Here is a 23,518-nt window from a genome sequence, read left to right on the forward strand (position 1 = left end):
ACAAAGGGGTCAAGAATACCGGCGATGTCTTTGCCCAAATATGGCAATACCTCTATTTGAGAAATAACTGGAGCCACTGGTGGGCGCAGCCTGATGAGGAACTGAGAGGCTAGTTCCCCATCAGGTCCCAGTATGTTTAATTGACAGTGGATGGAAGTGGGCATATTTGAAAGCCACTGGTGGACTAAAGCCTCATTCACACCAGGAGATGCATCCATGCACTCTTTTTTTTTTTGCATGTTCCTGCATGTTACGTTTTAGGGCAGCGCATTAATTTTATTGCAAAATGAGTTTGCAGACATTCTTGCACTGAACCTGGTGTGCAGAAAGCCTGAAAAGTGGATCTGTCCATTTCTGCGTGCTGTCATTCAACAGCATTGCAGACCTGATGGTGAACTTGTCTCTGAGGCCCCATCCACCTCACATAAAAAATTATTTTGCCTGTCTGTGAGACACCCTTTATGAATACCCTCACTATATTTTAGGGCTTATTCACACCAGGGATGATGCCCAAAGCAGTCGCATTGCGAGAACTATTTGCCCTTTGTCCTATTATTTCAGTTCACACCAAAGTGCTGCAGTGCATATGAATTACATTAATTTGGGGTAAAAAAAGAAAGAAAAAGAAAAACAGGAGAGCAATTGCAGTACAGCATTGTACAGGTGAAACTCGAAAAAATTAAATATTGTGCAAAAGTTCATTTATTTCAGTAATGCAACTTAAAAGCTGAAACTAATATATGAGATAGACTCAATACATGCAAAGCAAGATAGTTCAAGCTGTGATTTGTCATAATTGTGATGATTATGGCTTACAGCTCATGAAAACCCCAAATCCACAATCTCAGAAAATTAGAATATTACATGCAATCAATAAAACAAGGATTGTACATAGAACAATATCGGACCTCTGAAAAGTATAAGCATGCATATGTACTCAGTACTTGGTTTGGGCCCCTTTTGCAGAAATTCCTGTCTCAATGCGGCGTGGCATGGAAGCTATCAGCCTGTGGCACTGCTGAGGTGTTATGGAAGACCAGGATGCTTCAATAGCGGCCTTCAGCTCTTCTGCATTGTTCGGTCTCATGTCTCTCATCTTTCTCTTGGCAATGCCCCATAGATTCTCTATGGGGTTCAGGTCAGGCGAGTTTTCTGGCCAATCAAGCACAGTAATCCCACGGTCATTGAACCAGGTTTTGGTGCTTTTGGCAATGTGGGCAGGTGCTAAGTCCTGCTGGAAAATGAAGTCATCATCCCCATAAAGCTCATCTGCGGAAGGAAGCATGAAGTGCTCCAAAATCTCCTGGTAGACGGCTGCGTTGACCCTGGACTTAATGAAGCACAGTGGACCAACACCAGCAGATGACATGGCTCCCCAAATCAACACAGACTGTGGAAACATCACACTGGACTTCAAGCATCTTGCAGTGTGTGCCTCTCCATTCTTCCTCCATACTCTGGGTCCTTGGTTTCCAAATGAGATGCAAAAGTTGCTCTCATGAGAAAAGAGGACTTTGGACCACTGAGCAACAGACCAGGTCTGTTTTTCTTTAGCCCAGATAAGACGCTTCTGATGTTGTTTGTTGTTCAGGAGCGGCTTGACAAGAGGAATACGACATTTGAAGCCCATGTCCAGGATCCTTCTGTGTGCGGTGGCTCTTGATGCACTGACTCCAGTGACTCCTCAGTCACTGGAGTCACCTCCTCAGTCACTGGAGTCAGTCACCTCAGTCACTGGAGGAGTCCAGTGACTCCTCAGTCCACTCCTTGTGAAAGTCCCCAACACTTTTGAATGGCCTTTTCCTGACAATCCTCTCCAGGCTGCGGTCATCCCTGCTGCTTGTGCACCTTTTTCTTCCACACATTTCCCTTGCACATAACTTTCTATTAATGTGCTTTGATACAGCACTTTAGGAACATCCAACTTCTTTTGCAATTACCTTTTGAGGCTTTCCCTCCTCATGGAGGGTGTCAATGATGGTTTTCTGCACAACTGTCAGGTCAGCAGTCTTTCCCATGATTGTGATTCCAACTGAACCAGACTGAGAGACCATTTAAAGGCTCAGGAACCCTTGGCAGGTGTTATGGCTTAATTAGCCGATTAGAGTGGGACACTTTGAGCCGAGAATATTGCACCTTTTCACAATATTCTCATTTTCTGAGATTGTGGATTTGGGGTTTTCATGAGCTGTAAGCCATAATCATCACAGTTATGACAAATCACAGCTTGAACTATCTTGCTTTGCATGTAATGAGTCTATCTCATATATTAGTTTCACCTTTTAAATTGCATTACTGAAATAAATGAACTTTTGCACGATATTCAAATTTTTTGAGTTTCACCTGTATGTGTTGATGTGAACAAACCCTTACTAACATTGTACTTGGGTATCTTAAAACCCTATTTAACTTTATCTGGTTTCATTTTATTTTGCAGGAGTTCTTAGTACAGGCTAGTTGATGTATAATTTACAGGGGTAATAGAAAAGGTGATTATTGCTATTGTACAGTTATATACAGCGTATATGAGTGCATTTACCACTGGCACCCAGCTCTTCTATCTCCTTCATTTAACATTCTGGGATTAGCCCAATGGAGGGGAAAGGTTCACTCCTCTGGGAGGAGAGGATTCAAAGCTATGCAGGGAAGGAATCACTACTCTGGATGGAGAGGAGCCACTGCTATGGAAGGGGATGTAAATCTCAGTAAGGGTTATTACTAAAACTGGAAAGTGCAAAATCAGGTGCATCTCTGCACAGAAACCAATCAGCTTCCAGGTTTTATTGCCAAAGCTTAATTGAGCAAGCTGAAGTTAGAAGCTGATTGGCTACCATGCACAGCTGCACCAGATTCTGAGTGCACTAGTTTTAGTAAATCTACCCCTATGTGTCCATGCACACATAGGGGTTGATTTACTAAAGGCAAATAGGCTGTGCATTGAAAGTGAAGATGCTCTAGATCTGAGGGGGACATGCAAGGAAAAAAAAAACCCAGCATTTTTGCATGCACATGATTGGATGAAAGAAATCAGCAGAGCTTTGCCGCATTTTAGAGCTTCCTCCCAGATATAAAGCAACTGCACCTGCAGGGCACTGCCTAGCTACCTTTAATAAATCCACCCCATCGGCTTTTAGAGGAAGTTAGATGCAGCAGCATTTAGAGGCAGTCAAATGTTCTCTCCTGAATGCAGAAGAATCGCATTCAGGAGAGGAAATTGTGGACCTAAAAAATGCCAAACGCGGCCAATTGCGTCTAAGCACTAGGCACATTTCGTGCTTGGGTATTTATTGATTTCAGTGGGCAGAATAAATTTAAATTCTGATCAGTGAAATAAATAAACACCCAAATGCGAAATGTGCCTCAATGCATCTAAACCCATTTGAAAAAAAACAGGTGTGTTAGGTGTGTTTTTAGCACTGATTTTCTCCTGTCAGAGCATTTACAATAAATCAGTTTGCATGGGGCCTTAATGGCTGTGTGTCATTTGTTAGTAACTTGGATGCACAGATTTCGTTATGCTCCATCACGCACCTCTAATGCCTGTCCCCCTAACACTTTGACAGAATATTTATTAGTAAATATTCCGACAGAAATGACAGACTGGATTACCTGTTCTGCCTAACATTCATTTCAGTTGAGGGATATCCAGAGAATATGTGCTATCCTGAAACGTGGCGCATCGACTGAGGGTGAAAATAATCACTATAAGAAACAGATCAATCAGGCAAGCTGGAAATTATTTATCGATTCCCCATTGTTCTGTTCTTATCGCACAGGTGTATGACAAATTATATTAAACCGATCCCCTGACAGCAGTATGGGACCTCTCCATTGGATGTCTGTATGGGTGAAATGAGATTTGATGAGCTGTATGAATCACAGACAAATTAATGTAATATCATTTGCTTGATGTGGTGAAGTGCATAACTGACATTCCCCAGCAGGTGGAGCTCCTGATCCACAAATCATTTTCTGTCTTGTGTGACTACTGAGAGTGTCAGCTCTTCCCCACCACCATCAATCAGCAATGAGATTTTCTACATCTGGATACCAGGACTGTCAAGCTGCTGCTGTAGAAATACCAGTCCCAGCATTCCCTTCACTCATGCAAACCCAGTCCTATAGGAAAAAAAGGCAGAGATACATTCTATACTACCCATGTTGTCTTCCTATAATAAACAACAAGTCCTATCATTGACTTCACCAATGAGTTTACCCCCTCCAAGGTTCTTCCTATAAAAGTCAAAGCATTCCTATCACCAGTGGTGACACCTGACCAGTCTTAGGCTTCATTAACACAGCCGTTATGTATGCATATGCACCTTTATACGTTTACATGCATCTATGCACAATATTTTATTGATCATTATGCAGGAACTCCTATAAAACAGGTGTGCAATAACATCAATAAAATATTTATAGCCATGTGAATTAAGCCATAGGAATTGGGAAAGAAATACATTTTATACCCCAAGACCACAAGTGTTAGCATTCCCTTTACTTATGGGTGACACCTGGGCAGTCTTTTAGGAAGAGGGGTAAAAAAAATATATTCTCTACCCACTTCTCTTTCTGGGTTTTTCCTATAAGAACTACAAATCTCAGCATTCCCTTCACCTTAAGTGACATCTGACCAGGAAGAGGTGCAGAAATACATTTCATTCTTCTCCTCCCCCGAGGTTCTTTTTATAGTTGGCACCCAGTACAAACAGATCTTAAAAGTGCTCATAACTGTGAATCCTCCCATGTGTTCAGACTGGGGACTTTCTGTGTGTCTTGGGGGAGGGAAGTCCCTACAGATGATGAACATTACACAACACTATAAGGATTCAACACAGGAGATGACATCGCTGTAATTTACATTTTTAGTGTTGGAATCGGTTCTGTTGTGGCAGATGTGAGTTTCATGGAAGTTTTTGGTATTTTGCAAATATAAATGTTTTTCCGTTTCAGGAAGAGTCTCTGAAGTCTTTTTTCTCCTCTTGCAGTGAATTCAGCTTGCGGAGTCATCCAAGCCTGTGGAGAATGTCCCGTATTGAGCTCCAGTTCCATTATGGGGTGCATGTCCCTTCGCCGCTCGCCCGATCTGTGAGTCCCATCATCCACAGTACAATATTGTTTGACCTATCAGAATTCACTTTACTGAAGTCAGAGCAGGGCAGAACAGATTTTGATTGGTTGTTCTGCACAGTGCTGGGAGTCATGGAATTCCTTCTTTCCCTTTCAGCTGCAGACGAATACAGATCATGAAATATTGCAGCATCTTTCAGTGGCCCATCCACTACTGAAATACAGTCTGATTGGTCAAATTGTAAAAATGGCAAAACTGAGAACATTTCTATCAAAAAGTGAAATAACCAATTACATTATTTAATGGAAAGCTCCTCCTTCAACTTCCCTCCACTGTAAACGGTGTCTGGTTTAGAGTGGAGTCAATGATCTGGAAAATGGTGATGAAATCGGTAGGTAATCTGTCGTACCCCCCCTCATTATCTTCTTATATCTTATAGATTGAGGATGATCAGAAACATCTGGAGCTCAGTGACCGACAGGATCATCACCAGTACTGGATGGATCTTAGGTGAGCAGCCAATCACAGCTGACTACGAAGCGTTGTATAAAATGTGACACTCCATTGACTCTGCCCCTCTCAGGAATTAGGCAGCCCATAGATGATTTGATTTTCTTTGTTCGATTTCCCCAGCTCTATTGTGTTCTGCCACCCTGGGGGTGGGAGAGGGGGGAGTGGGAGCAGGAAGCCTTTCTGGCCTGCAGAACAAAATTATTGCTGCTAACGACGATAGCCACAGGCAGTAATCGAATGGATTAACATGGGTTCAGTCAGCCTGCCCATACAGTTAGGTCCATATATATTTGAACAAAGGCACAATTGTAGTTTTTTCAGGTATTTACCAAAACATATTCAAGCTATAGTTATATAATGGATATGGGCTGAAATTGCACACTCTCAGGTTTAATTTCAGGGTATGTACATCCAAATTGGAGGAAGGGTTTAGGAATTATAGCTCTTAAGCATAGCCATCCCCCCTTTTTCAAGGGACCAAAAGTAATTGGACAATTGAGTCAAAATCTGTTTCATGGCCAGGTGTGGGCTACTCCTTTGTTATTTCTTCATCAATTAAGCAGGTAAAAGGTCTGGAGTTGATTCTAAGTGTGGTATTTGCATTTGGAATCTATTGCTGTGAACCTACATCATGCGTTCAAAGGAGCTGTCCATGCAAGTGAAACAGGCCATTGTAAGGCTTCAAAAACAAAACAAATCCATCAGAGAGATAGCAGCAACATTAAGAGTGGCCAAATCAACAGTTTGGTACATTCTGAGGAAAGAACGCACTGGTGAGCTCAGCAACATAAAAAGTCATGGATATCCATGGAAGACAACAGTGGTGGATGATAGCAGGATCCTCTCTATGGTAAAGTAAAACCCATTCACAACATCAAGACAAGTGGAGGACACTCTCCAGGAGGTGGGTGTATCATTGTCAAAGTCTACAATCAAGAGAAGACTTCACAAGAGCAAATAAAGGGGGTTCACCACAAGGTGCAAACCATTCATAAGCCTGAAGAATAAAAAATCCAGATTAGACTTTGACAAAAAACATCTAAAAAAGCCAGACCAGTTCTGGAAAAGCATTCTTTGGACAGATGAAACTAAGATTAATCTGTACCAGAATGACAGGAAGAAAAAAGTGTGGAGAAGGCTTGGAACAGCTCATGATCCAAAGCACACAATGTCATCTGTAAAACATGGTGGAGGCAGTGTGATGGCATGGGCATGCATGGCTTCCAGTGGCACTGCGTCATTGGTGTTTATTGATGATGTGACAGAAGACAGAAGCAGCCGGATGAATTCTGCAGTGTTTAGACATATAATGCCAGCACAGATTTAGCCAAATGCAGCAAAGGTGATTGGACAGTGCTTCACAGTACAGATGAACAATGATACAAAACACAATGCAAAAGCAACCCAGGAGCTTTTGAATGAAAAGAAGTGGAATATTCTGCAATGGCCGAGTCAATCACCTGATCTCAACCCAATTGAGCAGAACCACAAACAAAGAACAACTGAAGACAGCTGCAGTTAGAGCCTGGCAAAGCATCAGAAAGGAGGAAACCCAGTCTTTGGTAATGTCCATGGGTTCCAGACTTCAGGCAGTCATTGTCAGTAAAGGATTCTCAACAAAATATAAAAAATGAACATTTTATTTATGGTTATATCCAATTGTCCAATTACTTTTGGTCTCTTGAGAGCTGTAATTCTCTATGGTCTCTTAAAAGCTGTAATTTTTAAACCCTTACTCCAATTTGGATGTACATACCCTCAAATTAAACCTGAGAGTGTGCACTTACAGCCCATATCCATTATAGAACCATAGCTTGAATATGTTTTGGTAAATACCTGCAAAAATCTAAAATTGTGCCTGTGTCCAAATATACTGTATATGGACCTAACTGTACCTGAATCGAATCTCGGCCAGTCCCCTCTGAACCGGCCAATTTTCAATCCAGATATAGCTGGCATAAGAGTAATTATATAAATGTGACTATACACTTTGGTTTATTATAGTCTGGAGTGCAGAAAGGTTGGTCCACAGTTAATTCTATTGTCATCCTTGTCCTTATTGAACAGATTTCTGCTCACTTCTTGTTCCATTTGAGACCTCTCACCAGGTAAAAAACTCTCCCTAGCAAGCAAAAAATGGGTTGATCTCACCTTCTGTACTTCACCCAAAACAAAAACAAAGGATAGAATTTGGCTGTAACCTCCCTGGCGGTATTCCCGAGTGTAGCTCGGGGTAAAGTTTCAGTACCACAAGTGGTAACCCCAAGCCACACTCGGGAATACCATGCGGCGCTGCTCTGCGATCCCTCAATCACTTACCTTGTCCTGCGCTACCGCGATGTCTCTCCTGCAGTGTCCCTGGCAATGTAATCCGGTGGATGCTGGCATCTGTCATCTGGGTTCCGTCCCCTGCTAGCGTCAGGACGTACGTGGGGAATTTGAAAATGACAAAAAGTTACATTCACTAAAATCACTAAAATCACATAGTAAAACATTACTGTATCAAACCATTTCACATACATTTTGTCCCGAGTGCTTTGTCCTGTGCCCTGCCTGCATTTTTACTGTTCTTTCTGCCTGGAAACTGAGAAAAGTCCATGGCATCCAAAAAGCGTCCCTTTAGGTCAAAAGCGGTTTTAGACCAGCTAGAGAACAGCGATAGTAAATCAGAACCACTTGCAGAATTGAGTGATAATGATTCGTGGGGAAATTCGTCATCAGACACTGAAAACAATTTTGCAACTTTGCTCAGTGATGTGCGAACTTGGCGCTATATTTCAAATTTCAGTGTTTTTGGTTTGATTATATTATTGAATTAAATTTATTATTATTATATTATTATTTTTCATGATTATTTATTAAATTATAATTTATGATTTCGTGTTTCAAGTTTTAGCCTACCCGGGATATTTACTAGACTCTTGTTCGGACAGATTTCAGTGAGTTATTCCTAAAAATTACAGCCTACAATAAAAAAACAACATATTTCCATGCAAAATAATGGTACCGCTTTGAGTACAGAAATATGGACATAATCAGACCGCTAGGGAGGTTAATAGAAAATAAATTAGAGTGATGCTTTGTAAGAGAACCAAATGAGGATCCAGAATCCCCCTTCCACCATTCCCAAGGGAGGACTGACACACCAACAGGACATGGTTAAAGAGAACCCTGGTCTTTTCCATCGTTCTTAAGCACATATATGAATGTGATCAGCTTAATGTGAGTTCATATAAAGCTGTGTATGTATATTATGTGTACTGATATATGTGGATGGGACAGCCATATTTACATACACGGCTTTGCTTTCTGCTTAGTAGAGCTGTACAGCTGCAAGTTTACCAAACAGGGTCTGTCTGAATGAAAATAATGGAATCTCTAATGACCTGAAACAGCCACAATGCCTCTGATAGCTGGGAACTGCTTGGACTTTTCTCCAAATATTAATGTGATTTAGTGACAGTGAGCCATCATGATTTGTTGGGATTTATTAGAATAGTAATGACGAGTCCGCCTAAAAGTAAATGATACATAGCGTCCATAATTGTTTATAGTGCCCTCTGTTCTGAGTGACTCACTCTTCCCAGGTACCATTGTCAAGGTATCTAACCAAAGCAAATGTTGTTCATTGATAAGATCATATGAACGGGATGGTTGGTCGGATTTAGGATTTGTCCAAACTGGCAGCTGCCTGCGGTCTCCAAGTTCTGCTGCAACCTTTTCCCATACTGTCTCATTGAGGTTAAAGTATCTTCTTCCCTTCCAGAAAGAGACTCTGCAGTGCCATCTGCCAATATGAAGAGAGTGTGTTACAATTCCTCAATGACCAGGTGAGAACATCCCCACCAAATCCAACCCCACCCCCCAATCCCCACCAAATCACCTCCACAACCTCTCTACTACCCCACCTTCCCATCTATGATATGGTATTATTTCTGCTCATCCTTGACTGATGACCATTCTGCTCACATATTTTTCAGCATGCTGGCATTGAAGGTCTTCTGGGAGGCGTGAAAGAAATCTGTAGCCTTCTCCGCTCAGTGGAAACCAAAGAGATCAGTGACAGCGTTCAGAGTGTGCGCGCTGCCTGTTACCAGCCAAATCAGGTGTGTGCACTGTGGGGGCTGACCCAGGCATGTCAAGCAATGCAGTCCATGGATAAGAAACGTTTCCAAAGGCCTGTGCTTGTTCTCAGCATAAAGTGCCCAGCCAGGAAAAGGATAATACAATCTGATTTACCAAATCTAGTATGAGGGCCTATTTACACATGTGCATAGATACCAACTGTCCCAGATTTGCCAGGACAGTCCCACACCTTACACTGTAGTCCAGATGATGCTGTGTCCTGGGATCACGATATCACACTTATTTGAGTAACACACACAGTAAATCAATAAAGCACTCTTTACAGTGTTTAGGGTCATGAGTGGGTAGTCCCTTGATAATTAGAGAGGTACAGACACATTTGGCCATTAAGTATATCACCATAACATCTGATTCTCATTGCGATTTTCATTATGTATCCGTTCAGTCAGCATCCCTGACAAACAACTTCTAAGATAAAACCAATTACAAGATAAATCATGGATAGAGTCTATTATTTTATAAAAGTGCCACCACAGTGACTCAGTAGATATGTAGGATATACTTCTTACAGCTGCACGCTGATTGCACTTTAGTTCTCCTCTCCCACTATATCACTAATTAAAGAGGACCAGTCAGAAAAGAAATATGAGAGCTGCCATTGCCACCCTGTGTACACATGTCATCATGCACCACACACACTGTGTAAATGCATGTTTTATCACATGCATAGAATGCTCTGTGATTGGGTGATTTACATTCATCTGCCAACTAACACAGATGCTAGAAGCTGGGAGCACAGAGTGCCGTCTATGCGCTGTGAGAATGTGCTGGCTTCTATCTTCGATGCAGAATCCCAGGCATTGAATGTTGAATATTAATGGTTCCCCCGCAGGCAATTTTCCCGGGACCGGAGCCCAGGCTGAGCTGCGTTTCCCGTAGTTCATGGCCGGTTCAGACTGTTCTCCAGGCAGGGGACTCCACTGATTCTCAGCTTTTCTTGTGAAGTATTGGATCTGATCACATGATAAATTGTCTCTGGGGATCTCACATCAGACAGTACTGACAATGTGTTTTTTAGGTGGCAGATACAGCATGGGATTAGTGTGACAGTGTCCTCAGTGCCCCTGTCCTATATGACTTGGGGTCCTCCCTAATTATTCTTCATCACCAAGCGCATTACACACACTGTGACCGTATTGGTTGCACTGTAACAGTTACCCTGCTGTACAGTCCATGTGGGGATCATCTGCAATTGAAACACAATGCTAAGAGCATATTATACTGTTTGCAGCAATCTGGACTTACCAATCAGACTTCACCTTTTAACAGCACAAGATTAATGAGCTCTGAGCATCTAATTTACTAATGAGATGTCAAGGAAGTGCCTTTGAGATTATAGTGTGTACAGGGATTGACATTAAAGTGTACCTGTCAGTACCTTTAAAAGTCTGCAAGAATAAATCCCTGACACATTACAATACACAGCAACAGTATGATTTTTAGAAAATCTCCACTTTTTCTTACAAAAAAAGCCTGTCTACCTTGAGCTCCACTCATTAGTGTTTTTGTCTAGGCTACGATAATGCTATCAACCTACTGCAGTCAGACAGAAGCATTTCCTCAGTCTCCCACCAAAAATATGATGCAGTAGGAGCTAAACTGTGTCAGACATTTGTGAGCACAGCCAAAAACTGCACAGGCACCAGGATTTACATGATGGTATCATCTATGTCCAGGCAGTAGATGGTGACTCTGGATAATGGCTGAACAATGATGTCACCATCCTTCTACATAGAAACATGAAAAATATCACTAAATGTGTAGCTGTTTTGTACATGTTTTCTTTATTCCTAAAAAAAAAGTTTAGGAATATTTTTTAAGGAAGGTGATCATGAAATATTGCATGAGTATTTGTGTTTTCTCACCAATGCAGTAGGAGGTGCTCTTGGCTCCCCTTTGTGTTTTCTAGGCTCTTATTAGCTGTTCTGTTTATAATGTAGCACTCTCTAGTGTGCTACTAGAATAATGTAGGCACATCTATTGTGTATGACTCATGGTAACTGTGTGAGTCTGTGATTAAGGTCGGGTTACTGCAGGTCAAGCTGGATGGCTTAACAAGTTGGAATTCTATTGCCTCCACCAGGTCCTGGAGGACCACTGGAACCTTCCAGAAACCAGTAGGCGGTAGAGGTGGAGACGTAATTTGCATGTTTATGGGAGTCTAACCAATCCCGGTTTGGAGGCCCTGGTAGAGTGGTGGACCAGCCCATAAATATGGAATAGTCAGGCTGGCTGGGGAGTGGGGTGGAAGACAGAGTGCTGAGGAGACTGTCTGTGGCCTGGGAGGGGTCCCCTAGGTCTAGGGAAGGCTGGCCTCGGGCTGGCTCAGGAGGATCCATTCAGAAGTACAGCATGAACAGGATCAAGGCCTGGGAACAAGGAGGACAGAGTGAGTACATCAGCACCCCCAGGGATTCACAAGGGGAGAGACTGCCACATGTAGAAAGCTTTCACAGGACAGCGTAATCCTTTATCCTTGTCCTGGGAGATCTTCAGAGCAGCCAGGAGGGTTGGTAGTGTCTGCAGGCTGTGGAGCTGGGAGGAATTCTACAGGGGAGAGGAGACATCTCTGCATGTAGTTTACAAGTTCAGCGATTTTCACAGGAGGAGCTGCAAGTCACTCACCCATAAGGGGCTGTTGCTACTGATCCACAAAGACTGATGGCTTTCAAGGAAAAGAGTCCAGGATCTGTTTTTGTAAATAGGAAGGAAGTTGTCCCTGTGCATTGATTAAGTCAAGTTGGGCATCCCATAATCCCTATTACCCCATCCAAGTTATTTTCCCCTAATAAAATTACAAAAGCCAAGCTCATGGACTGTTCACTGACTGTGGATGAAAGTGTGGAAAATGTGTGTTGCCTGGCTGTGCAAAGCTTAGGGGTACCTAGAAACACAGCAGCCCTCACGAAGGTAGCGCTACTATAAAATAATGCAAAAAAAATTACACCCACAAGCTCACAATGTCCTTTCAATCAGAGCCAGGGGCCCTGAAGGTGCACACTGTTTGCTAGAGAATCTGCAGTTATCTGTGTATATAGTGTCATGGCCGCCCGTGTTGTGTTTAGATTTTATGAAAATAGAAAGGTATTGGTATAAAATAGCAGTTTAATATCTTATACACTGCAAACAAAAATGCAATGAGCAACCCCCCCCCCTGTCCCCAGGCTAGATCTAGTGATCAGCGATGTGAGGAGATCTTGGAATAATGACCTGAGCGCTGAACTGAAGAGCGGGATTGAAATGCCCCTGCAGGGTACAAACACCATAATGCTGTTAGTATCAGGTGTAATTATGAAATATGACAACACATCTGTCATAGATCTCTTATAAATCACAATGATTCTTTTCTCTCTGCAGATCTGGACTATGTCAACGCAGGTGAAGAGTAAGTGACAACAGTTCCTTTTACTGCCATTAGGACTATGTTTCCTCATCTGTGACATCTGACAGCCAAAACTGACCTATTGCTTGAACAAACGCAGAAAAGATGCTTTCATTTCACACTAGCCGCTGGCTGATGAGTGCAGCTAAGTAAATGTAAAGATTTAGGGACAGTTCACACCACAAAAACGCACTCCGGATGCATTCCAGATACGTTTTGTGCTTATAGTTCACACCACACTCTGTTTCGGTGCAGTTTTGAAGCAGTTTGCTATGTTCCAGCACAGTTCTGTGCAGAAAAAATGCAGCATGTTCTACTTTTTTTTCTGCAATGGGAACTGACTGCACTGGTGTGCAAATTGTGCATACATTTTTTATGCAGAAAAAAAGCGCACTGTGCTGCATCTAATGTGAACTAGACCTTACAGAACACAAAATTCCCTTTAAGATTACAGTGAACGATGTGTTCGAAGAGAGCAGCTGGCTGTTAATGGGAAATACTGTCATAAGGAGGCTGGCCATGCTGAGCTATCCCTTTTGCCTGGCTGTTTTGCTAGTCTGATGGATTCAATGCTTTCTGAGTCACTGACCAAAAAAAAAAAGTTGGGTGAACTTTCACTTGTTTCCAGTAGAAGCAAGGCAATCTGCATTTTCTGAAGGCCAGCAACAGCAACCCACATATTTCCTTCATGAAAGATACACTTTAGAATGATGTTTTGCACTTACGGACAGATAATGACTGTGTGGGGGAAAGAGGAGGGTAAAGCAATGCAATGCAATAAGAGAAATTGTAAAAATATAAGATTTATCAATAGAAAGAAGGGAGGAGCAGGAACTCAAACCAACCAGTCAGAATTAATCCTTAGCACCTGTTTCTAGTATAGTAAAATGTGATTGGTGCATAGCGCTAGAAAGGGATTCTCAGCCTCCAGTAACATCTCATTTGTATTATTATATTTTTTATTTATTTTATTATATTATCTCTGTTATTATATTTTCCTTCTCTGTTCTTACATTGTCTCCTACTGTAATATTCACTCTTGTTCTTTTTCCTTGGGCTGGAGAGGGGAGATCTCCTTTTATTCTGTATGTATTCCCAGATTACCCAGCTGTCATGTCTCTCCTCCAGCCCCAGCACAGGACGCAGTGACCGCAGTCTCCCTCGCCATCTCCCGTCTCATCAATATCTACAGCCGCAGTTTCTGGACAGATTTCCAGGCAGGATCCCCCGATGAGCTGAAGTGGACAGTGGGGACACAAGATCACCTGAAATTCCACCTGTATGCTGTGCACAACCTACCTGTTAACTGGGCAACCAGGTCAGAACTCCACCATTATCTGCCATCCCTCTGAGCACACTTACTGGTGGAGAGGGAATATACAGAGTCTGTGTGAATTTAATATGGTTAAGACATGGACAAAATAATCATATTTTTATTAGTTTAGTTTAGTAAATGTTAAATAACATTTTATACTGTGCATATCCAACATACAATATTGTATACTGTTTATAACAAACATACAACAACATTTATACACTGTGCATATCAAACATGCAACAACATTGTATACTGTTTATAACAAACATACAAAAACATTGTGAATATCAAACATACAACAATATGATATACTGTGGCTATCATGTGGATATACACCAATGTTGCATACTTTGCATATCAAAGATATTGCCTACTGTGCACTGTAAACTGTCCATAACAAACATAAAACAACATTGTACACTATCAAACATATAACAACACTGTGTAATGTGCATATCAAACATGCAACTTGTATACTATGTATATCAAATGTTTAACAACATTGTATGCTGTGCATGTCAAATATACATTTTATACTGTACATATCAAACAAACAAAAACATTATATAATGTGCATATCAAACATTCAACAACATTGAATACTGTGTATATTAAACATACAACACTGTGTATATCAAACATAAAAGATTATACAGCATGCATGTCAAACTTGCAACAACATTGTATACTGTGTATAAAAAATATACAACAGCATTGTATACTGTACATATCAAATATACAACATTGTATACTATGCGTATAAAATATACAACAGCATTTTATACTGTACATATCAAATATACAGTACAACAACATTGTATACTGTACCTACCAAACATACAACAACATTGTACACTGAGCATATCCAACATCCAACATTGTATATTGTGCATATCAAACATACAACAATGCTGTATACCATGCAAAATAAAATACAACACCGTACACTGTGCATATTAAACATACTGTATACATTGTATACTGTACATATCAAATATAAAGTACAACAACATTGTATACTGTACCTACCAAATATACAACAACATTGTACACTGAGCATATCCAACATCCAACATTGTATATTGTGCATATCAAACATACATCAATACCATATACCGTGCAAAAAAAAAAAAATACAACAATGTACACTGTGCACACCAAACATACTGTATACATAGTATACTGTACATATCAATGTTATTTTGTTTGATATGCACAGTATATAATGTTGTATGTTTGATATAAATATACAATGTTGTGGTATGTTTTGATATGCACAGTATACAATATTGTTTTTTGTTTGATATGCACAGTACACATTTTTTTTGTTTCATATGCACACTATACAGTATATTGTCATTAAGTTTGATATGTAAAGTATACAATGTTGTTTAGTTTGATATGCACAGTATACAATGTTGGTGTATGTTTGATGTGCATAGTGTAGTGTTGTTTCATTGAAACATAGTGGTATGAAATATTTCATAAAGTTTGCACTTGATTAATTTCATTGCTGGTTTTTTTGGCACTTGCATGATAGCAGCTGCTATTTAATACACTGTATATGGTAGTGCACATTTAATTTCATTTTGTTTTGTTAGTCAATTTATAATGAAATATTGCAGATAGATATAGTTATTATTTTCATCCAGCAGGTGTATCTTTTAAATCCATTTAACATTTACTGGGCTAATACTAACTGCTTTTCTGAAAAAAGGCTCTAGTTTACAGAACTGAATAGCTGCATAATCAGAGAGATGACTCTCCTCCCCCATCCTCCCTGAAAAAGGCCCATGGGGGACAGTCCAACAATCTCCACCTGTAAATGAAATTTAATTTCCTATAGAATTGGTGGGGTATGAGAGAGTGTGTAGATGGTGCATTGAGGTGTTACATGTAGTCACAGCGCTCCACCATTTATAATAATAATAATAATAATGCTGCAAGCTTTTCTTTTCTAGAAGTCACAATAGTCACAACATAATTTTCCAGGAAATTCCAGGAGTCTCCCATAAAACATATTAGAACTACCAGCCACGTCATCTAAATAAAGTCATTAAAAGGGTATGGAAAGTCTAGACCCTGCAGAGTGGCATAGACTGGCACAAGAAGCCACAAAATCATTTATAACTACTTCCTCCCTAATAGAGGCTAATTACAAAGTACTAATGAGACGTACATGGTCCTCTCTGGGGGTGCCCTAAGGTCTGCAGATTTTGGATCTGTACCAATAACTTTATCTATTCCCTTACAGGGACTAATTTGACTAAGTCCCTGCGACAGGCACTGCTTGAACACACTGTTGGGGAAGCCCCAAGACCCACCCAACGCCTAATAGCCTTAATTTTTACAGCAGCTTGAATAACAATTGAAAGATCCTGGAAGTCTCTTGCGATATTTTTTGACCTTTAAAGAATAAATTGTCCTGGATAATGTTAAACGAACACCTCTCTGCCATTCTGCAGCATAAGTTGCCCCGATTTGAAAAAACCTGGGACCCCTGGATCACCTACCTGACAGGAACTGCCTCGTCCAATTTAAGGCAAACCTCTTAGTGCCATGGGGAGAGTTGGTTGTTTCTTTTTCTTCTCTTCTTCCCTTATTTCTTACTTCTTTCCTCCTTTGTCCTCTTCTCTTCTTTCCATTTATTAAACCTTTTGATTGCTCAGGGAGAGAAGGGGGACCGCTGGTTGGCCGCCATGGGTCCCACTCCCCACCTGCGGGCTGTGTATGCAAACATAAAGAGCAGCTAATATGATCAACTAATGGCTGGGGAGACCCCTTGTCTTAGCTGAGAGCAATCACCGGTAATGTAGCTCCTCCTTGGAGGATACATTCTTTATTCTCAGCCACAGCCACAGCCTAAAATTACTCTATACCAGTACCTTGGTGATCAATACTGTATGTCATCAACGCCACCATCTACCGGTACTTTTCATTACTGTATTGAACGGTTTTACATTTGTATTGTTTATAACCTTAATAAAAATGATTGAAATGAAGAAAAGGGTATAAAAGCCAAACCTTTTTAGGTTTGGATTGGGAGCATTAGATCCAGATTTTTATTGCTGTCTTTGTCTGCATTGGAAATACTCACCCTCTATGACCATTATGGTGTCACCGAGAAAGAAAGTGAGGGGAAATCCAAAATCTATAATACAGTCGTCACCGGAAAAGGGAACAGCTGATCTGGTAACAGTTGTATAAGAGGGGAATTCCCATCATTTTTATAAGATTTATGCTTACTTCATGTTCTGTTGCTGGGACAGGAAAGGAAGGAAAATTTCTCTATTGGGGTGCAAAAAAAAAACTGGCAGAGGTTTTAACTCTTCACCACTCTATCCAGAATTAAAAAACAAAATACACTTTAAGGGGACCTGCAATCACCAGTAACAATGCCCCCCCTCCATACAAAATTACATTACGGATCTAATGTTCCCATTAAAGCGCTGTCAGTGCAGATTGTGCCCCAGTTCTGCCTCGGTACATCTTATATAACGGCCCCCTGGGGCCCCGTCTATGAGAACAACACTCAGAGAGCTCATTAACTATTTAAGAGAGAAATTACTAAGACAAACAGAACTCCTCCCAGAGACATGATTCGTCTCATGATGGAGATTCTTATGGAGATTTGTGTGGAGTAATAAAACCAGCACAATGTAGATATGAACCTGAACTGAATGACATTTAGTTTGCTCTGTGCATGGTGTGTTATAAACAATTGTCTTTTTATAAATATAAAGCCTTTGTTTTAACCCAGTTTCATTCTTTGTTAAATCTCAGTAAAGATGATCTCCTGCAGCTTCTTTGCAGCCACTACTTGTCTACATGCACTCCAGTGGTATATCTCAGGACGGGTTTAGTAATGTTTGATGAAAATGGCCACTTGTAGTCTTCATTGGAAGCCTGTGTGATAGGGTGGCAACACAGGAGAAAGAACATTTGGGAGACAGGGACATAGCATTGTCACCCTATAACAGGAAGTACCTGAATGAGGACCTTGATGGCAGGATTATTTTAAAGAAAGTTGTGAATTTAAAAAGGATTGAAAATGACTTGAAATTACGTTAACATGTTAAAGCTTGTGTGAGATTTTACTGATTGGATTCACGTATACTGGAACTTTGGCAAGTGTATATGAATTGCAGTGTATGTAGTTGTATGAAGTCACATAATGACATTATTGGTTGGTGTGTTGTGAGTTGCATGTTTGGAAGGAGTCACTCTTTATCATCTAACATTTGTCTTCTTTTTCCAGTCAGGATTCCATCTTCTATATCTCATGTTCAGTGACATATAGCGGGAGGAAAATCTGCCCTGAGATCAGATCTCGGAATGTGAAGGCCACACAATCACTCTTCTCTAGACTTCTATGGGATGAAGTGTAAGCTCTGTTGTCCAGTCCTTTCTTTTGCTTCACTTAGCTGCAGTATTTACTTACATTTGAATTTTGGCTGGTTTAGTAGGGACTGGCCAGATTTCGATCCATGTATGGTCACTGTGGTTGAACAGAAGTCGATCTACTGATGCCTTGTTGGAAAATTTCCAATCAATCAGCACTGCAGGCTATCTGTGTATTTTGATGGCAGGGGAGCCTCCCCACTGTCAGAATACAAAGACATAGCAGGCAGAATTCCCCCATCCACCTTGAATGTGTGGATGGGGGAATCAGGTCAGTTTTTTTGTTCAACTTCCTGGTTGAATGAAAAAAATACTGACTTATCTATGACCAGCCTTAAGCTGACCATAGTTACAATCTGATTGTACAATCTGCTTTATATCTTTGCTGTAGTGCAGGGGCCTGTCTGAACAGATGTAAGATTGATAGCTACAATTATTTTGTTTTTATAAATCTAATAGAGATTGCACAGTTGGATTGTAACATGTATGGCCAGCTTTAGGGAGCCAATCCACAATTGGAGCTGCTATACAGGAATAGATATATGGTGCCTCCCAGAAGATCTGTACAATAAATCATTACCACTCTTCTATAGTGCTATATAGGAGGATGTTGATATTTCTGTACATTGTGTGCCATTGCCCCACCTCTTCACATCACCTGCCCATCCTGAGCACCTTGCATTTTGAAATCACTTCCCTGTCCCATCTATTAATTAACAGAGCAACCATTGCCACTGAAAGCACAATGATGGATCTAGCCAATGGCAGCCGTCGGTGGTGACAGGTTGTGTTTGTGTTTTGTGTTCCAGGATGACGTTCCCGCTCCTGCTGGCAGCTCTGCCATATGAGACAATGTTGGTGCTGAGATTGTACGCGGTGACTGACGCTCGCAGCTCCTTCCTGGCCTGGTCCTGTCTGCCCCTCTACTCCACCAAGTGAGTTCTCTGTGTATACCTCTGTAAGAGTGGAGCTCTGCCTTAATCACAAACCTTGGACTTATCTGAACAGCTTCATCCCAGTGGACATCAGAGCAGCCGTTGCCGCTCGTCCATTACAGTCCATCGATCCACTTGTTTTCTCTATTTGTTTATAATTAGGATGTAAATTGGGGAGATCAATCACTCAGTGCTATCCCGTGATGTGTGTGAGCGTAGTTCCCTGACACACAGTGATTGGATGCCTGTAGGTAAGAAGACAGAGGTGACCCCGGACGGGGAGTTCTTCTGTTTAATTGGAAAGCGCTTACTGCCAGTCCAGAGATGGAGACTTAAAGAAGGACTCCACTCAGAGCACATAACATGAGTTCAGCTCCTCTTAGGCCATGAACAGTCAAGAACACAGAGAAAAATTAAAATGATTACAACTGTGTGGCAACTGCTCCCTCTTAGCATGCCATAGCTGAGCATCCCTGCTTATATGATGCACCTGGAGAGCCCCCTGTTCTGCACTGAGCAATGAAGGCTGTATTTATAATGATTGACAATTGACCAATTGGATTCATTTCAGGTGGCCAATTTTTACTCAGACTTGATCAGATTCCTGACACACATCAATCTTTGGTGATCATTTATTGATGGAGGCATTCAGTTAGTACAGTCAGTTATGTAAGATATAATTCTCTGCTGGAGTAAGGTGTGCTGTCTGTGCAGAGTGTTTGTCGGGGTGTCAGGCACTGGGCAAGATCTCAGAAAGGATACCAGAATGGATTTAGTTCTTTTAATGGTTTTTAACATTTAAAGAAGAGCTCCACTCTCATGGAAAATCTACATCCTTAGTCAGGGTGGGAGTTGGTGACCTGAGCCCAGGTATTGCTGTACATCTCTCCAGGGTGACCAGTGCTGGATGATGGCTCTCTGTTTTCCCCATCTGACCTCCATTTACTCCTCCAGACAAATGGCTCAGGGATCTCTGCTGATCAATATGATCTCTCACGCCGAACCGCCAGCCGCCATCACCCCAGGAGCCTTTGATGTCACCCTGCCCACACTTGTCACCATACAGGTCAGTAATCTGACCCACAGCGTATTATATTATATGGTATTATATTTTGTTATGTTACATTACATTACGCATATGAGGCTTGTCATTGGCTCCAGATCCCTCCTACAATGTCTGTGGGGGGAATTGGCTATTAAAATGTAAAATCAAAAGGACACAAAAAACTATCAAATACAAAGAATACTAAATAATATAAACTATTTAAATACACTCAGAAAAAAACATATCCTCACTCTGTAAATAAAGAGTTCTAAAAAATATATACATTTATTTACATTAAATTGATAATAAGATTACCATTTTTGGAGAAATCTGTAATTATGCAACAAAAACAGTTTAGCCAAAGTGACTCAACTCATCCTTAATAAGTATAGAAATTAGCAGCGAGTAGCTTTATAACTAGGTAGAGCTGTCGGAAATATTAAATTCCCGGGAAAGGAGTAGAATATCCATCTACTTTTACTCTATCAATTACCACATATGAGCCCTGCAATACACTCTATCCATCTACTATATATAAGCCATATATACATATATGTATGTATATATATATATATATATATATATATATACACCCCATAATTATCTATATCCATCTACTATACATGAGCCCCATAATATTCTCTGTCCTTCTACTAAGGACCTCATAATATTCTGAACCCATCCACTATATTTTGGTCTGTAATACTCTGTATCTATCTACCATATGGTTATCACACCCTATATTGTGTGTAATATTCCAGTACTCTGCCTCTAATATGAATAGAATATTGAAAGAAAATCTCTCTTCTGCCACTGCAGTTGAGGACTCCATAATGAGATATAATGAATTTTATCCTAGTACAGTCTCTATTATGTAATATGAACAGTATATTATAAAGACAGATAGTCTGATATATAATGTATTTTTATACCAGTACAGTCTCTGCTTTCAGTTCTTTATTATTTTTATAATAGTTCCAGTTTGTAGCACAATAACTGCAACGTATGATTTTTTGCAGGTTGATTTTCCGCAGACAGTCCACACATTTTGCAGACCCAACGCAGACAAGTCTTCCATTAGTGTCACATTTCAGGATCCAACCCATCAGATGAAATCCCTAGCACAGCGTGGTTCTGTGCTCTTGTAAGTTGCATCACTTTTGTTTAAAAAACAGCTGATATTTTGGTTTTGGGTGGAAAACCGCTAAAGGAATCACCCTATAGAGAAGTTTACAGTACCATAGCTTGTAGGTGTCATCTGTTCACAGTCAGACTCTCCAGTTATCATTATAGAGAATACATCAAGGGTGACATCATCACTTGGCTTTGCAGCCGTTGGGAGGTAGCCAGGGATATTTCTCGGAGGATCTCATGGTTGGAGAAATTGACTTGTTATGGAGTATAAGTGTAGCTAAAAAAACCTAGAAGAGTCAGGACAAGGGACATAACTTGCAGTCAGAAGGATCTGTCCCTTGTGCTGAGATCTCTTGGTAGAAAGTCCCCTCCGTCCATGCCCCCTTCCCCATCACTGCTCTATTCATAGAAGCCAGACTACGGTTTCTATGAATCAAACATGATCTTTGAATGGAGGACGGTGGATGATTGATAGGTCCGCCCTCACTATCACATTTCAGTCATAGGTGCTGTATTACGGTTTGCAGAGTTGCGGGGTTGGGTGAATGGATGGAGGAGGATTTCTACTAACAGAAGAGGAATCAAAACAAGGGACACATCCTACTGACTGTAAGTTATGTCTCTTGTGCTGATTTTTCATTTTTCTGTTTTTCATTTTAGCCACACTTAGTCTTTAAATAGCAGCCATGCAGAACTAAGATGTCAAAGTTGGGTAGTGTTGTCAATGTCTGAAGGAAATGGAAATAATGAACAGAATAGAACCTTTGTGGAAGGAAAGCCAATCAGGAAAAGTAAGGAAGAGCATCAAGTGGGAGGGGTTATCAGGAAGTGCAAAGTGCAGCCAATTCGATCCCACTGTTCTTTTATTTTAAAGTGGTGAAATTGATTGGTGAACTGATTTACAACTGGTCACATCAAATTGCTTTCCAAATGAACTTTCCGAATTCCTTTCCATCTTACTAAAGCTTGGCATAGACAAACTGAAATTCAGCCGGTCCAGCAGGAACAGGCTTCATAGTTACATAGTTAGTCTGGCTGAAAAAAGACAAAAGTCTATTCAGTTCAACCATCCTGTACCCACAATTGATCCAGAGGAAGGCAAAAGAACCCAGCACAGCATGATCCAATTTGCTCCTGCAGGGAAAAAATTCCTTCTTGATCCCTGAGAGACAGTCCGATATTCCCTGGATCAACCTTACCGATAAATGTTAGTATCCAGTTATATTCTGTGTATCTAGGAAATAATCCAGGCCTTTTTTTAAAGCAATCCACTGAGCTGGCCAGAACCAACTTTTCAGGGAGTCTATTGAAAATTTTCACAGCTCTCACTGTGAGGAAACCTTGAATTGGTTGAATTTAAATCTGTGTGTGGCCCTCCCAGTTCTAAAGAAGTCTATCGTTAGATCAAGTTCTGTTGAATGGATACGCTGGAAAACTTTTGACTATCAGCGGCTACAGCCAACCATTGATCAGTGTATTCTAAGAGCAATGGAAGCCACTACCAGAATACAGTGTCTCCGTGGGGGGGATCTCTTCATCCACTTTGCTGGTGTGGATGGAGGCATCCATTCTT

General features: G+C 40.9%; 1 protein-coding gene across 6 annotated transcripts in view; it reads left to right on the plus strand.

Moving 5' to 3' along the window:
* Positions 1-23,518, plus strand: part of PIK3C2G (phosphatidylinositol-4-phosphate 3-kinase catalytic subunit type 2 gamma) — a 115,681-nt gene that overhangs the window by 22,873 nt on the left and 69,290 nt on the right. For all 6 annotated transcript variants that reach the window (XM_089689093.1, XM_089689098.1, XM_089689097.1 and 3 more), the window contains exons 6-15: positions 4,989-5,088; positions 5,511-5,581; positions 9,351-9,414; positions 9,565-9,690; positions 13,088-13,115; positions 14,241-14,430; positions 18,689-18,814; positions 19,641-19,766; positions 20,721-20,832; positions 21,831-21,955. In XM_089689093.1, the coding sequence (XP_089545219.1) occupies positions 4,989-5,088; positions 5,511-5,581; positions 9,351-9,414; positions 9,565-9,690; positions 13,088-13,115; positions 14,241-14,430; positions 18,689-18,814; positions 19,641-19,766; positions 20,721-20,832; positions 21,831-21,955 (1,068 nt within the window). The remainder of the gene's footprint in view (positions 1-4,988; positions 5,089-5,510; positions 5,582-9,350; positions 9,415-9,564; positions 9,691-13,087; positions 13,116-14,240; positions 14,431-18,688; positions 18,815-19,640; positions 19,767-20,720; positions 20,833-21,830; positions 21,956-23,518) is intronic.

This window comes from Staurois parvus, unplaced genomic scaffold, assembly GCF_062004578.1.
Source record: "Staurois parvus isolate SC_StPar_1 unplaced genomic scaffold, SC_StPar_1.0 ptg000469l, whole genome shotgun sequence".
In the NCBI taxonomy this organism is placed as follows: Eukaryota; Metazoa; Chordata; class Amphibia; order Anura; family Ranidae; genus Staurois; species Staurois parvus.